Source organism: Aplidium turbinatum, chromosome 2 (genome assembly GCF_918807975.1).
Source record: "Aplidium turbinatum chromosome 2, kaAplTurb1.1, whole genome shotgun sequence".
In the NCBI taxonomy this organism is placed as follows: Eukaryota; Metazoa; Chordata; class Ascidiacea; order Aplousobranchia; family Polyclinidae; genus Aplidium; species Aplidium turbinatum.
The window spans coordinates 38,777,401-38,794,332 of NC_137473.1; the positions used below are offsets into that span (position 1 = coordinate 38,777,401).

Sequence of the window (16,932 nt, forward strand, 5' to 3'; positions counted from 1 at the left end):
TTAAAAGAAAATTTCAATGAAAGTAAACAAAATTTTAAAATCTCACTATCTCAGTGATTTTAAGTGAAAGAAAATGTAACTTTGTTATTAGGTACTTTATAAGGTTGACTGGAAACTTGAAAAAGTACGTTTCTTAAAAATATCTATGCAAACGTTTGGCTTTATCAACTGAAAGACAGTGCACATCTCAAGCTTATTGTTTTCTTTAGTAAACTTTTATTTCACATAAGAATGACATCTCAATTGCGTGTACGTGATGGACTTTACGAGATGCTCCAGGTTTGAGTGTGAAAGATCACTAGATAGCACTAAGATTATACCACTTTCACATGGCTGGTCACAGCGGTAAACCATAATTTCTTCGTGGGAAAATTGTAACTTAAAGTTCCCGGATCCTTTCGTCTGCATATAATGACCGAAGAAACACACACTTGAACTTCTTTTCAAAAAGTGTATTTCTGTAAAAATTAGCCCACGGCTACCGAACACGAGGGGGTGCAACGCGTACACCACTGAAAACTGTCACTACAGAACAGATTACTTGGATAAAAGACGGAACCTTTGTCCAGCTAGCAAGCACTAAGCCAACAGTTAAATGTGCGGCCAACTTTCAAACAATCATTTTACGAATGACCAGAATAGATAGCAATATCTCAAATTCACGTATGCAGTACTGTGACGCAATAATGAAAGACAATTATGAAGTCATTCCAACAGGTGTTTAAAGCTGATGTAATATTTCCTGTTTAAACAGGCCCAAACAGGCCCAAACAGGCTTGACACAATTCTTATGAACGCTGGTGCAATTTTGGCACATGCTTTAGCAAGTTCCATGACGTAATATTCAGTAGACTTGAACGGTTTTATATGACGTTTGATTTGTACAGAGATTGGCCGTAACAATGGCCTAATGTAGTGTTACGACAAAAAACATCATAGCTACCGTATTTCTAGTTTTAGAGCTACCCTTAGCGAACTGCAAGACCTCTGGTCCTACTTCGTTTACTACTTCATTTACTTCGTTTAGTACTTCATTTACCATTTCCCACTGACCGCTAGGATTGTTGCTAAATGTTTATTACGTGCTATCGTACTTATTTGCTAATAGCGTGTATTTTTTATCAAAAATTAGCAATTTAAAAAATGTTTTAACTAAAATTTGTACTTTCCATGAATATATCAACTCCACCATTTGTAATAAGTCAAAGCGTGAGCCATTCGTGAGCTCATTTGCGAATCTGAAATGTGTGCGTTCCTCGATGAGTGTGTCATGGAACTAGCTTGTGCTATAAAAGACTTCTTTATTGTGTATAACTACTGAGCTGCAATCCAGTAATTCAACTTTTTAACGCAGAACTTTGTGGTTAGAGTTCTGAACATACTGCCGCACACCCTCGTAGAATACGCAAAGGCGTACTTTTGTGATTTAGCTGAAGGGATGAGAGACGATTCTTTAAGCGATTATGACACAAGTGATACGGATTACGGTGTAGAAGATATTGATGCGGGTAAGTGACATATTTACAAAAGATATTTACCTTAAGCAAAAAACAAATCAAAACTACATCATTGATTTTATAATCCATGCACAATCGCACTTGACTTGTTCACAACAACAAGAAATAGCTAATGAAATTTTTATACGATTTCGAATTTTGTTATGGTTTTGTTTTACAATAGTTTTTAGGTTATTTTATGTAACCCCATTTTAGTGAATAACTTATCACTATGTATTTATAGTGTATGGTCAAACACGACCGCAACAATCTACTGTAAGTAGAGTACGTAAACATTGCGGTAGATACATAGGTAAACCACAATCTCTAATCTATTAGGCAATTATTATAGCTTTTGGGTTTGGAGAATTTGTGCGCTGACGTCTAGCTGATAGGCTACTCGGTTAAGCTACGTAAATTTTTGTTTTATTTTTTTTTCTTATTTTTCTTTTTTCCTATTTTATTATTATATTTCTTATTCTTATTTTTATTATTTTTTGCAGAAGAAGACAAGAAATTCAAATTCCTCAGAAGGTCTTCAGGTATGCTCAGTAGCGTTGACATGGGGTGTAGGGGTACTTTTGGACTGGGGCCCGGAATAATTTTAAGGGCCCGAAAATATAAAGAAACTATCTCATATTCTTTGGATACAGTGCGTTTTTCTTATAACTGTCTTGATTTGGGGCCCAAAGATCTTATCGGTACCAGGCCTAAAATATCCTCCCGCCCTTGGTATGCTAACGATTGTCTCAGAAACTTACACTAAGCTTCATCATTCAACATAAACAAACATCCGACCTCATGAGGCACATTCCCTCATACATATTATTTGGGTAACCAGCAGGAGTGTTCCACTGTCTTAAGGTAATTTTATTTGGTTGTCACAAAATTCTTCATTCGGAGGGAAACAAAGTTTAGTTTCAGACAAACGTAGGTCCCTTTGATAAGAACATCTCAAAACAAGGTAGTGTAAGGCAATTTTGACAAGATTTGATTTTTAATAAGCTTCAATTTAAAAGCCGTGTTTGCAAGATGCTGTTTTTTTTTTCGAACAACTTTGAAACAATTATTTGCAACGGTAATTTAATCAAAGAATTCAGCAACAATTCAATATGTCTACACTTGAGGATATGGAAATTTACAAACAACAAAAGTTGTTTGAGAAGCAACATTAAAAAAAACAGGCCAAAAGTGCAGTAATTCTGTTCTACATCTGCATGTTTCTGAATCCAGAGACCCAGATGAACAAAAAAGAATACAGTTTGTTGTTACTGCGTAAACCTTTTCAACTCGTCGAATATAGCCTATTGAGGCCCTTTGGTTAATTTTAGAAAATCACTAGACTTTCAGAGTAGGCTACTAGTAGGCCTAGTTTGACTTTAAACATCTTCTTATATAGCTTGTGTTGCATTAGCAGTTTTCTTTTTATTCTAAAAATATATTGTTTCGAATGGATTTATTTCCTAAAAAAATTCTTGAAGACGACTGCCATTTTATTTGCTGCATCCGCATTTATTCTATGTAATAGGCAGTGGCGCACGGTGACCATTTTTTGGGTATTCACATTTTGTTTAATTTCAAACACATGCTTAATTTGCACAGTGACTCTCATGTGACATCAGTTTATTTTGCTATGATCTGAACAGCAGCATTAAGCAAACTGCAAACCTGGCGTGCAGTGGCCTACGCAGGGGGAGCCATTGGGCCATGCCCCCCCCCCCCCCTTAAAAATGGTTTAGTAGTTAACGACGTAGATTAAGGTATTTAATATGCTTTGCATTGCTTTGTCAAAGCAATCACTGTAACAATGTTGTTTTATAGACTAAGCCAATGCGAAATACATGGCCCAATCCACCTACCCCACCCTAGGTATGCCAATGTAGCATAGTGTTCTGTAAGCCTATTATAGTGATTAGTGAGAGAGAAATGGATAAAGTCTAAACTAAACCCATACTGGGATATCATGAAGACGTCTGGGATATCAATGGCCAGTGGCGTAGCCAAAGGAGGGGGGGTTGGGGGTTACAACCCCACTTTGGCACGCGTGTGACGTCACGATATTGAGAATGATGCTTTCTTGCCTAATTTTAAACAAAACTGCATTAAAAGAGCGAGTTTTGCCAATACCAAACATTCAAACATCTCAGCCAGGAACTAACAACAACAAAACATTGAGACTTAGCTTTATTTCCGAAAAATGCCGAAGAAAACATGATCTTATCCTTTTGCTATGCCACCTGACAGCACCATTTTACAGGAATATTCATACCCACATTTTTGTTGAAAATGCTCTCAGAATGCACCAAATTCAAAGTAATTTTTCAAAATCTTTTGGGGGAGGCCCCCCAGACCCCCCGCCGCTGGGTGTCCTCTTAAGAGAAAGCGCCGACGGGCTTTGCCCGCCAGTCGTCAAAAAAAAACCTTTCAAAATTCCTAGCTACGCTACTCTCAATGGCCCCCCCCTTGAGAAAATCCTGCGTACGCCACTGCTGGCGTGTGTGTTTAAAGCTTGCTGAAAAAAGTAAACAGCCAAAGAATGGCCACCATACGCCACTGGTAATAAGGTAATATATAAATTCATTCATTTTTATTAAAAGTGTTAGGAGAACGCATTGATCCTTCAACTGACCTCGTGGATGACGAGAGGGTGGTATTCCCTAAGGGTGAGAAGCAAAGAGAAAACTTGAACAAAATCATTAAATCGAAAATCTTGCTTTCTGGCTTGGATGTAGTAAGTATCAATATTCGGCACCTCACATTGTGTTTTTGCACGTCTCAGACCAACAGTGACTTAAAACAAAATGTAGCCATCATGGCTTCGTCTCTAAACATTTTAAGAAAACGTATTCTGAAAAGTCGACAGTTTATCTTTTTAGGGAGCTGGTGGTTTTGCTTTCCAAAAATGTTAACAATTATTTTCCAATACATGAACGTTTTTTTGGACTTCAGTGATGTTTTTGTTTGAACAAATACTTTGTAGTCTATGTAAGCACGATCATTAAATGGAGGAGTTATTCTGTATTTGGGTAGTCTGAGTAGCTTGAAAACAAATAATTTTACCTTTTTTATCAATATTGCTTAACCTTGTAGACTTCCAGATCAGATCTTACCAAAGGCTTAATACTGCAAAGGGTGGCGATTGCGTTCTTAAGTATCTAACGATCAAAGCAGTGTTTCAATTAAGGACGTTACTACACAATATTTTATTGATAAAACGCTTTGTTGGAGAGAAACTAGATTACTAGAGGTTATGGAGTTACATAAGATGTTTAAAAGAAAGAGAATATAACGTTACAAGCAGGTCTTTTTTTAACGGCTTCGACTCCGGACAGTGGACACGCCAAAACCCCTCCGACTTCGACCCCACAGTCCTGCTTATAACCAGCTTGTTTAGTATAGCCTACTTGGAAATCAAGAGGAAAAACTTGTCTGAGTTCATGACCTCGAAATCTGTGCTTGCTCACATCGTTAAAAATATTCTCGGTTCTTTGCAGCTTTTGTAGACGACTAGTTTTTCGGCAAATCAATAAAGCAGAATAACGGATGGTTACGCAATGTCAGACAAATGTTTATTTTTGTAGAAATTTAACTGCTCGTTTAAATTGTGTGTGCAGGTGCAAAACCGCCTTATAATTTAATCGACCACAAATAAACGCAAGACAGCGGTCATTGAAATTAATGGTTGAGCTGATGTTTCAAATTTTCAAAAATCTGAACTCTTCGCATCCTTTACATCGAAAATCAGGCATTATGGGGCCATCACTGTGATCGTCAAAAAGAACAAGCATGCTTTGGTGATCAATTGATTTTTTTAAGTCACTGCCGTCGTAGCTATTGCCATATTGCACATGAAATATGTTTGTGTTTCAAGGAACAGATTAACTACGTCATCGACGCAATGAGAGAGCGCAAGGTGACGACAGGCGAATGCGTCATTAATGAAGGAGACACTGGCGATCACTTCTACGTCATTGAAAGGCATTGTTGGACCGTTGCTATATTGACCTACTTTTATTAGATATGCATTCATTTTATTTTTCACTTGTGTAATGCAAAAACAAACTTTCATTGCAACAATAGTTGGAAAAATGAATGAAGTTTAATGCAGTGTGTGAAATTTAGATAAGCATTAGCCTAAGTAAAATAGACTAGGCCATGGCCATCTAAAGATGACTAGGCTATGGATTTTCTGTGAACGCTTTGTTTGAAAATATAAGCGAAAACGATCGAAGCTGAATGACTTCCTTTCACGTAACTTTCGTTTGTGTTAAAAAAGTGTTATCTTCGCAGTGGAAACTTCGACATCTTTGTCAAAGATCCGATAACAAAGGAGCAGATACACAAAGGAAGTTATGACGGAAAAGGCGAATTTGGAGAAGTCGCACTGTTGTACAATTGCCGTCGAAAGGCCACGATCACCGCTGCCACAGACGGATTATTGTGGGCCATAGTGAGGATTAGATATTTGATATTAAAAAGAAGTTAAGGATTATCGTGCATTATTAATCAATGGAATTCGCTGTAACGAACTCACTTCGATTTTTTCAACCGTAATGTGTGGATAGCCTACTTTTAAATTTGGTAGCCCATGGCCATGGGTAGCCTATTAGATTGCGCTTAGAAATTTTTTTTTAACTAGGATCGTCATACTTTCAACCGGATTGTAGTTAAAGACACTGCCAAAAAGAGGAAGCTGTACGAGGAATTCCTTGCATCTGTTCCATTGCTTTCTACTTTGACTGTAAGTATACGTTCGTGGTTAGCAGTCTGTTGCCTGAATAAACACCCGGGGGTGGTAATTGTGAATGTGACTTTTTTCCAGATATGACAGATGTTATTTTCTTGTCTTTGCTAAACAATCAACACTTTTTATATTTGTGCAACGTACAATTCTGTTTAAACAACGTAAAACCCTGAAAATATGTTTGGAAAAAAGCATTGGTGTTGTGGTGTTGAATTGTCTAGGTCTGTAAATTAGTAGTTTATCTAAAATACGTGATTTGTTTGTTTGTTAAAGAAACAAATCTTCAGTGCTTAAATTTTATTGCAATTTGTCTAAATGTAAAGACACTTGTCGTTAAAAAAGTATGGTAGGCCTGCCAACCCCGGTGACGTAGGCCTACGCAGAATTGTCTTGAAAGGGAGAGCATTTCTATTTTTGTTGTTTTAGAGAAACGCTAATTTGCTAAAATAATTAGCATAGGATCACCATCGTACATTAATGATACCAATTTTTGAATTCAGAACACTTAAAGCTATTTGGGAAAGATTGTGTATGAAAACGAATAATATGATAGCAAACAGGGCAAAGAAATTTGGCTAAATCATTAGCTCAAAATTTACTTATAAAAAATTGAGAAGGGAAGGCCATTGCCCAATAACTCCTTTGGGTATAGGCTACTGACCATCCCATTCAATTATTTTATGCCGTGGCGTACAGTGTAGTGCAGTCGCTGAATATTCAGGATTTGAATGTAGGTTTCAATACAATCGCATAAAAAGGCTTGATAAGGTTGGCGAACCAAACACTAATAATAACTATAAAGTAACATTGTCAATTAGCATGTAGTAGGCTATTAACGCTGCTATAGGCATACCACGACAGCACAACTTTTTTAGATTTGGAGTTCATTTAGTTGCACAACTTCACCAGATGAGCTCTTTCATGAATCGGAAGGCTTACTCTTTTTGAGTTTAGAAATTTTGCTAGGCTGGCCCTGCAGCTTTATTTAGTTCAAATAGGTCGTGGGTGTTGCTCTTTGAAAAGTCACAACTATTTCAGCATGCTTAAACACGACGAAAATACCAACCAAACTACAAGACAGATCAGTTTTGTGGGCAATTTTGTCTCCAATATGGGGCAATTTAAAGGTTGTTGTAAAATAAATAATGGAATACGTTTTGAGGTCCTGGAAAGGAAAATTTGAAAGAAAAGATGTGGACTGGAATAAAGAAAACGCCGCCTTTTAAGAGGACGAACACCTTTTGTAAATGCCTGGAAGCCACTCAAGGATGATAATGTGTAACGAAAAAGCACTGATGTAATAAAATTGTAATCGGGAAAATTTTCGGAGCGGTTACAGGAAAAGTTGTTTTGTAACGTCTGGCAACATTAAGACAAAATGATTGCGTGTGAATTTAGCAGTTGGTTGGTTTTGAATTTTTATCCTCGGCCTGATAAAGTTGATAGGGGATTCCTGGTAGTTTTGCGTACTTGCAGAGGCTTTTGACGCAGGCAGGCCCGTAGCCAGCCGGGGGCCAGGGGGCCTTGCCCCCCTGAAAAAAATTTTGCCCCCCTCTGGCAAAATCCTAACATTCTCGAGCAACAGCTACAATTATAATGATTCGATTTTTTCGGCCCCCCCCCCTAAAATAAGTTGGCACTCCTTGCTCTGCGGTCTGGCTACGGCCTGGACGCAGGGCTATTCACCGAGATTGGCAAAGCGAAACTTTCGATTGTTGAAATGTTGTTGCCAGAGAATTATTTCATCCACTAGGTGCCGCTGAATGGAGAGCAGTCCTGAAATGAGTTGCACAGGAGCACACCCCGAGAGTCGAACCAGCACCGCGTGATCTTAAGTCGGGTGCTTAATCACAGAGTTAACGGGGCGGCTTGTGCCTTTTGTAGGGTTCACTTTATACGAGAACCAAGAAGAAATATAAATTGATGGACTGACTTATCTCAACATCTGGCAGGCCAGATTGGAAAACCCAACTGAGCAGTTAATTGTCCATGGCTGGCGCTGGACTAAGCCAGTTCTCAAATTCTGTCAATCTAAATGAGTATTAAACTGAAGAAGAATAAGTTGTGTTCAACAAAACTAGTCAAATATTGCCACTTTATTTTTCGTTTGTTTCTTGCAGGAGCAAGAGCGCGCGTGCGTTGCTGACGTTATGAAAACGATGATTTACAAGAACGGCGAAGTCATCCTTCATCAAGGGGATTTCCCCCGTTACTTTTACATCGTTATCGAAGGACAAGTGATTGTCAAACGCAAAGGCGACGATCCGGTAAGTTTATCTTGTCCGGTCAAGTTAAAAAGTTCGAGTTACATGTTTTAATCAAACCTACAGTGGCTTACTGCATAGTTTTTTAAGTCGTTTTGATTCTTTTATATTGACCTGGGGCAGTATGGGACTTAGAGTCACGAGTCACGCAGTATGGCAATGACGTCACGACACAAGTAATCTCTCACTTGAGTATGCAAGTTGAATCTTGGCGGCTTGTGCGTAGCTACAGACTTACCTGAAAGGTGCATTTATTTTGTGGACTTCAAATGTTATATTGTACATTTTGTTTTACAAATTTTACTTTGTTGAAACTTTGGTCCTCTCTCCCAAATTGTATTCTAGATCAGCTACTGGCACTTGTCTGGGACATATTTTATTTAATAACATTGCAATGACAAAAGCTTTATAAAACATAGCTAAACATAAACATAAAGTAAGCACCTAAACTTTTTACAACCCCCACAACACAACGGAAAAGTGGACAAAGAGAAATGTGAACAAGAGCTTCGCGAATCACGCCAGAAGCCAACAGGTCGACTGTGCAAACTGCAAAGAACACGCAAGATCAATTAAACATAACCAATCTGAAGTTTTACAACAGTCTGTTTATGTTACCATAGAATAATCCAGACCGAGAGGTGATCTTAAATCGGTACGGCAAAGGAAAATATTTTGGAGAACTTGCTTTGATCACAAAGCAACGAAGAGCTGCTTCTGCTATTGCCGATGGATCGTGTTCTTGCGCAGGTCGGTTATACAATATGCTTGTATGTGGTTTACTTAAAAAAAGTTCAAGTAAAGTAGTCTTTCAATTAAACTAGCTTATATATGAAGGGAAATACTTTGCATCGATGCTCACCTTGAGCATGCAGCTGTGTCTAGACGGAACGCTTAATGATGTGCTTGAAAGTGAGGACCCCCTGTAGATTGGCTCCCTGCCTTTTTTCACTTTAACCTAAATGCCTTTTTTCACTTTAACCTAAATTCTTACTAGTGGTCATCAGCTTGAGTAAAATATCACGGTCCGATGATATACTGGGCTGAAAATAGCTTCAACATTTATGTTTACAGAGAAATGATAATTTACCTACAGACGCTGTTGGTTTAATGAATTCCTCCGCTAAACCACGTTTTCAGCTGGTGGACAATTGTCCATTATATGTAGCTTCCGTCTCAGCAGACTATACTACCGTATCTTATTGCCCGCAATATTGACTTTTGATTGTCTTTGCAGTGTTGGGAGTTCACGCCTTTGAACGTCTCTTGGGTCCCTGCAAGCAGTTGCTGATGCGGAATGTACCTCTGTACAAGCAACAATTAACGGAGATCAATAAGCAAATAAAAGAGAGTGGCAATGTTACTAACCACGTATAGTGATAGTGACGTAGGCTATATGTTGAAAGTTGTCATACATTTACCTGTTTGTGTACTTGGTTGAATTATTTGGTTATAGCCTATAGTCTATAATATACAGTATTAATTATTGGAATTATCAGGCTACGGTGTAGCCTACTACAATTTAGGCCTTCTGTTTAGATTTTACACTTCGCTTTGTGTAATACCGCAATGGTTTTGTCATATGAGCTTTCTTGTCCTAAAAGAGTTTGAAGATAATAAAGTAGGCCTAACAAGGCCAGGAACGTAGCCACTGAAGTGCTTGGGGAGACAATCGCTCCCTAAAAATTTAATCTTGTTTCCAAGAAAATGTTTTATTATAAGTTAGCCTACTACGTTGTACAGGGCCGTTGACAGGATTTCTCGGGCCCGGTACCAATTTATTTTCGGGCCCCCTAATCGACAATGTTATGAATATAAAGGTTGCGTACAAACTTTTATTGATGTCGTTTAAGCATGGTCATTTTACAAATCTTGCGAAATCTTAAAATTTCTTGAACCGCAAAACTTACTATCTCTATCTAGCGGTTGTTTTTTTGAACTTTTATTTGTCACATGGCGCTAGAGTATTATTTCTCGATTCCGTTGATGTTTCACTGGTCATTCTAGGCTCACTAGAAGAGAATTTTCAGCAAAGTTAGTGCAGACAGTCAGAAAGTTTTCAATTTGATTTGGGAAAGGTGTTTGGGCGTATAGGTCAACCATTTTCTCATTGCTGCAATCTGAAAAGCGGTTTGGTCTAATTTTTAGAGCAAAAATAGGCACAGCAATCTTCTTACCTGTGCCATTTCAGTTTTTGAGTTTGAACAAATATTAGCCTGTTTATTTTGAAATTCGTCTTTCGGAAAATATTTGTGGTTAGGGAGATCGCTAGGCTAACTATACTAGACTAAGTTCTTATTTTACTGTTTAGTGGCTGAAGTGGCTATTTTACCACCAGAAAGTTGAAGTGGGCCCGGTACCCAGAAGGGGGCCCGGTGCTTTACCATCTGACGGCTGAAATGGCTGTTTTGATCTCTGGTGACAATTCCTTTACATCTGATTATATTAAGATCTTGATAATATTTGAAGTCGCGGGGGTTATTTTAAATCATGGCCCCTAAAATATTCCGGGCCTGGGTTCAAAAGTACCACCTAGACCCCCCTGTCAACGCCCCTGACGTTGTAATACCATTACGATTCGTATTGAATGACGCTTGCTCTCCAAACAGTTGATTTCGCCAGACTAAAATTATTTTCTAACTACGGCTACGTCACTGAACAAGACATTGATGGGAATGTTTGATTTGAGTGGAAGCCTGTCACTGTGTAATCTCCAATCATGTTTTTAATAGGCTTACATTTAGAACACTTAACTGGATAGGCTAGCTATACCTCGTGATAAAAATGCTTTAAATTTTGTTATCAAATGAAGCAGTTCCGGTAGCATAACTTGCCTTCATGGCAATAATTTTCTTATATTGCACGAAAAACAATAGCGCTTGCTCTTTTTGTAATCTTGCAGTTTATAACTTCATTCTACCGCATCACGTGCAAACCTCTTGTTTTCGAATATAACATTTTTCAATCATACCCAAAGAACGTAGATCCAGTACGGTAGCTTATCAAAAATGTTCAAAATTTAACGTTTAGCCTACATGTAATGTTGAAAAACACTAGGCCTACAAGCTATAAGGCAGGCTAATAAATATTATCGTTGTAAATGTTTTCAACTCATTTCCAAGACTAAAAATAAGTCACTTTTCTTACTTTTCTTTTCTTGTGGGTAAAAGCAAACTTTTGTTAGGTATAACGCAATTTTTCAACAGTGAAACGTTTCGTAGTTCTCGCAGAGCGGTGGTAATTGTAACTTGTGTTTGTCAATAAATAGGTTATGAGCAGGCATTTGTGAGGCTGTTTACAATATTATCAGTTAGGCTTCAGCTTATGTCTTTTTATTTCTGATCATGGCAGAAAAATTTATAGGAATTAAACGTTTTTAATAAATGAAATGAAGCAGCGGTTGGTTTGGTGACAGAAAAAAAAAGGATTATTTGAAACTCAAATGCCTCGATACAATGAAACACCACACCAGATTAAACATGCGAGTTGAAGGAAGTTGGGAAGTTGTGGTGAGAGAAAGAGATCATCCTGAAACTTTTCCCTGCTTATATGCAACGACGACCGTAAAGTTGTGGTCACAACGGTAAACCATAATCTCTTCGTGGGAAAATTGTAACATAAGATTACCGGATCCGTTTGTCTGTATGCAATGACCGAAAAGAAACTCTTCTGAAAACGTCTATTCAAGAACTGTATTTCTGTAAAAATAGCCTCTGGCTGTCGAAATTGCGACGCAACACCGTACGCCACTAAAACTTGTCACTACAATACAAATTACTGAGATAAAGACGGAAATTTCGTCTAGCTCGCAAGCACTAAGCAAAACAGTTAAATATGCGACCAACTTTTCAAGCAACAATTTTAAAATGACGAGAATAGATTGCAATCTTCCAAACGCACGTAAACATCTTGTGTGACGTAATAATGATAAGCATTATGAAGCTATTCCAGCACCTGTTGGCTTTGGCTTACACCATATCTCATAATTCAAGATTTAACCACAGTTTAACGGTAATGTTTCAACAGGTGTGACCAGTGATGCAATCTTTGCTAATTTCTAGCAATAGTCCATTACGTCAGACGCCAAGATTCAGTAGACCTGAACGGTTTTATGTGACGTTTGATTTAAAAAATTGTCCGTAACAAGTTGATCGAATTCAAATACAGTTCTTGAAACTGATAGTTATGACAACCAGCTTCCGAACAAGTGGTGTGTGCTAAAAAATATGTGTTAAACAACATTGACCCCACTCGTCGCTATGCAGCTGCATGTAAGGACTGCTGTCTACCCAGATTATGGGCAATATAATTTTTATTCGATTGCATCACAATATTAGTTTATTTATTTGAAGGAATGCAACAATTGGCTGAGGATTGCTAAGCCAAGTCAACAGCAAAAGTTTGTTGAATTATGAACAAGTATACCCACTGCAGCTGAGATTTCGATAAAATAATAATCTCTTCATTGTGACAAAAGTTGGCAGAAAGCACTAACATACAGGTGGGCAATTCTTTTTATCTGCGAGGCAAATATAATTAAGTGGATTCCAAGACAGACATCTTATCAGGTCGAGATCTTTTCCAGATCGGGCACGGATCGGTTACAGTGGCTGTTTGGGTTAGACTACGGCCCACACCTGTATTCCATATAGCCTTTTTAGCCGACGTTAGTCGCGTAGCTATGCAGAAAAATTTCACAGGAGGAGTTTGAAAAAAAAAGCATCACAACATGTTAAACTATGGAAACCTAGCCTTCATTTAGGCCACTTTCCAACAGAAAAAGTAGGCCTATGACAGCCAAGCCACAAAACGTTGGCCTGTAATTGTGCTAATGATGAGAGCTACATGGTGGCTGGCGTAGCCTAAGCTTCGCTAACATTTGCCTACGATTTTCCGTTATAATTTTGTTCGTAAAATGGGCAATGAGAGAGAGAGAAAGAAAACTTTTATATCGTCTGTTGCAAGAATAGTATAATACTATATATAGGGGAGACCCAGGAGAGTTGAGCCGATTTTTCTACTTTGGTAAATATCTATCGAAATTTTTAGGTTAGGCCTACACAAATAATTCGTTTGGTAAACTGAAGGGTAACCATTCACCTTCATTCACAAAAAAGGAAATTAATCTAACATCATTGCATATATGTGTATTTTGTCGATGAAATAAAAAAGTCAGTTGGCTCAACTCTCCCGCCGATCGAGGAGAGTTGATCATAGTCTCAAGGTGAGTTGAGCCATTGCCTACCAAAACCATATAAACACAAAAGATCTAATACAAAATAAATTATCCAATATTATTCAGTACACAGTGTTACAATGTCACTTGTTAGATTTATTTTTTTCACTATTTAATTCAAAATGGTGGTGTTGCGGTAACATTATCCGCCATCAATGACGGGCCCCGATAGTTTTTTGGTCTAAAAAGTAGTTTAACCCATTTCAAATTGCAACCCAAGCGCTTTTCCAGCCGTTTGCGGTCACTCCAAGCGATAGGCTAGTGTAAAAAAGGAAGTGCCCCTTTGGAAATTGTTTGACAGCAAAATAATTGAATCAATAATAATAATAAATACTGTTATCATTAATATCCAATTATCATGACGTCACACACGTTTCAAAAGGGAAATTTTGAGTTCACAATTGCCCTCTGGCCCCCTGCTGTGAGCAAGTCTTTTGATCATTCACGTTATTCTGGTCAATTGCAAGCTTTTAATAAATCTAATAACAAAAAACTGATTTTGATAATAAGTAAACCAATAGTATTGAGGAGAGTTGAGCCATTGCCTACCTAAACTACGTAAAAGCCATGGCTCAACTCTCCTAGACACCAATGGCTCAACTCTCCTTATGTCACCTTGTTCGGTAAAACTTGAAAGTTTTATTAAAACAGCGCTGCAAAGTTGATAATACTTATCATGATAAAAAGGCATCACATTGACAATATATTACACATCTTAAAAGAAAACTATCTGCTGTTACTTTGTGGCTATAAGATGAAAGACTTGTAACTCAGCAATCCACTTTCAGATTTGATTTTCACAATGTGCTACTTCAACAAGCTATACTAGATATAACTACAAAATTGATTGAGTCAAAATGGCAGTAATGTTGCATATGTCACGCAGAGGAACCCAAATATTAGATTTCAATACTATAAATTGCATTTTTTGGGGGTGGATCAACCCTCCTTGCGGCTCAACTCTCCCGGGTCTCCCCTACAGTAGGCCTACAACCAATGGAACAACGGTAGGCTACAATGCAACGCAGAGAGCGTATCCTCAATGGAATCAAGGAAAACATTGCTTCCCCTGTCAAAATTGAAAAAAGAGAAGATATTTTTCAGTAAGACGATTTCGTAATTTCTTTACCTGAATACGAATTAGAACAGTTTCTAACTCATGTCCCCCTATGAATTCAGCTCGGTTTTAATTTAAAAAAAGTTGGAAGCTTACGGAAACAAAGATTTGTATCGCTTCCCTCGCTCTCATTTTTGCTATAAGAAGAAACAAGTGAGAAAGAAATAAAAAACAGCGCAAAGTTTGCTCGATTTACGTCTCTTTTAACTAATAAGTGGAAGCAGTTTTGAAATTGCTTCCTCGGTCGCAAGGTTGCCAGGTTGGCCAAAATTCTCGAATTAGGATTGTTTTAATTAACACTTCAAATTGCATAATAATCAATATTTCTCAAATATCGTAACCTTACCAGATGAAACCATATTCACCATTGTGCAGTATATGTTCTATACGTGTTAAATACTCGTAATATGGCGGATTAAAACTCATCTGCTATAGTCCTTTTATACTTGCTATTTTTCGGGCTACTTTCAGAATTAGTTTTGCTACAATTTATTAAAATCCGCTACAAGTCATAAAATATATGCACGTTTTATTATTTTTAATAGAAAAAGGTAAATATATCTATTTGTTTTTTTTTTGCCATATATTTTCCTTGTTTTAGCTTTTTTTGTATTATTTTGGCTTTAAAACCTTTTCATAGTCTGGCAACTTTGCTCTGTTGGATGTTGTGCCAGGTGCCAGTGGGCTATGTAGGTAACGCCTAGAACATCACACAACTAAGGCAAAAAAGCCATGTCCATTGAGTCCTGTCTTTGTCATGAGTTACCAAGGGGGGTGAGGGGAGACTTATATACCAGTCCCAGTGTAGCGATCCATTATTTCAACATATAAGTTTTCCTGCCTTTTACTAAAGTTTCTGTAATTTTCCATGCAACTGCTCCCAAAGAAAATAGAAAAAAGGGCGCACACAATAAAATGGTTTGTTCGTCCTTTGACGAGAGCTCTATCAAATTGGACCAGCTTTATCGAATCGGACGAGCTCTATAAAATCGGACGAGCTCTATCACATCAAACCAGCTCAATTAGACAAAGAGCTCTATCAAATCGGACTAGCTCACATCAAACCAGCTCAGTTAGTTCAGCTCTCAGAAAAACATTAAATTGATTGTTTAATTAAAATGTAATAACTCGTGATAATGTTTCACTATCCTATAATTTCATTATTCTGTACTGTTTAAATTCAAATTGTGTTGTTATAGACCTACAACATTATACGAACACCTTCTGATAACTTAAAATTATAATTCGAATATTAATTGTGTGGAAATTAGTTCATGGAGTCAGATAGCCAAACTAGATAAATTAGATAGATAGAAATTTCATCAGGCAGTTAGACAGCCTTCATCTTAATTCAACTTATAAATATAAACTATCCTTACACTTAAATAACCTAAATAATATATAACCACATGGGTTACCCCGCACGTAAGTAGGTTTTTAAAAATACAGTAAAAGTAAGTTTAACAAGATAACCAAAATATGGAGACTCTGGTAAGTACATTATGCTACAAAACTTTTATTTCTACGTCAATAAAAAAAAAAAAAAAAAAACACGAGCTCACAATTATTTTGTAAAAACATGTCACCTTTTATGATTTCACGCGTCGGTTTTCCAACAATTTTTCTGTAGCGTATTGTAGCCTACTTTTTAAAGCACCATGCCGGCAATTTATTGCTTGTTAAACGTAACTGATTTTTGTTCTTGTTCGCTCAATAAAGCGAATTGTTCAATGGCAGATTGATTGTTTAATTAAAATGTAATAACTCGTGATAATGTTTCACTATCCTATAATTTCATTATTCTGTATAATACTGTTTAAATTCAAATTGTGTTATAGACCTACAACATTATACGAACACCTTCTGATAACTTAAAATTATAATTCGAATATTAATTGTGTGGAAATTAGTTCATGGAGTCAGATAGCCAAACTAGATAAATTAGATAGATAGAAATTTCATCAGGCAGTTAGACAGCCTTCATCTTAATTCAACTTATAAATATAAACTATCCTTACACTTAAATAACCTAAATAATATATAACCACACCAGGTATACAAGTTCTCTCATTTTT

At 37.2% G+C, this 16,932-nt stretch overlaps 1 protein-coding gene across 1 annotated transcript; it reads left to right on the forward strand.

Annotated features, from left to right (window-relative positions):
• The first annotated feature begins 1,377 nt into the window (after nt 1-1,377).
• On the forward strand, nt 1,378-11,779 carry LOC145764964 (cAMP-dependent protein kinase type II-beta regulatory subunit-like). Its single transcript, XM_082576682.1, has 9 exons — nt 1,378-1,508; nt 2,000-2,038; nt 4,094-4,227; nt 5,368-5,474; nt 5,787-5,946; nt 6,136-6,237; nt 8,361-8,507; nt 9,128-9,254; nt 9,742-11,779. Exons 1-9 carry the CDS (start codon nt 1,439-1,441, stop codon nt 9,879-9,881), a joined length of 1,026 nt encoding a protein of 341 aa, XP_082432808.1. The 5' UTR covers nt 1,378-1,438; the 3' UTR covers nt 9,882-11,779.
• The last annotated feature ends 5,153 nt before the right edge of the window (nt 11,780-16,932 follow it).

Bases quoted from the DNA above. Each gene is read 5' to 3' on its own strand.
- LOC145764964 (XM_082576682.1), top strand. From the start codon at position 1,439: ATGAGAGACGATTCTTTAAGCGATTATGACACAAGTGATACGGATTAC. The intron at 4,228-5,367 runs GTAAGTATCAAT...TTGTGTTTCAAG, and splicing joins TGCTTTCTGGCTTGGATGTA to GAACAGATTAACTACGTCAT. The intron at 8,508-9,127 runs GTAAGTTTATCT...ATGTTACCATAG, and splicing joins AACGCAAAGGCGACGATCCG to AATAATCCAGACCGAGAGGT.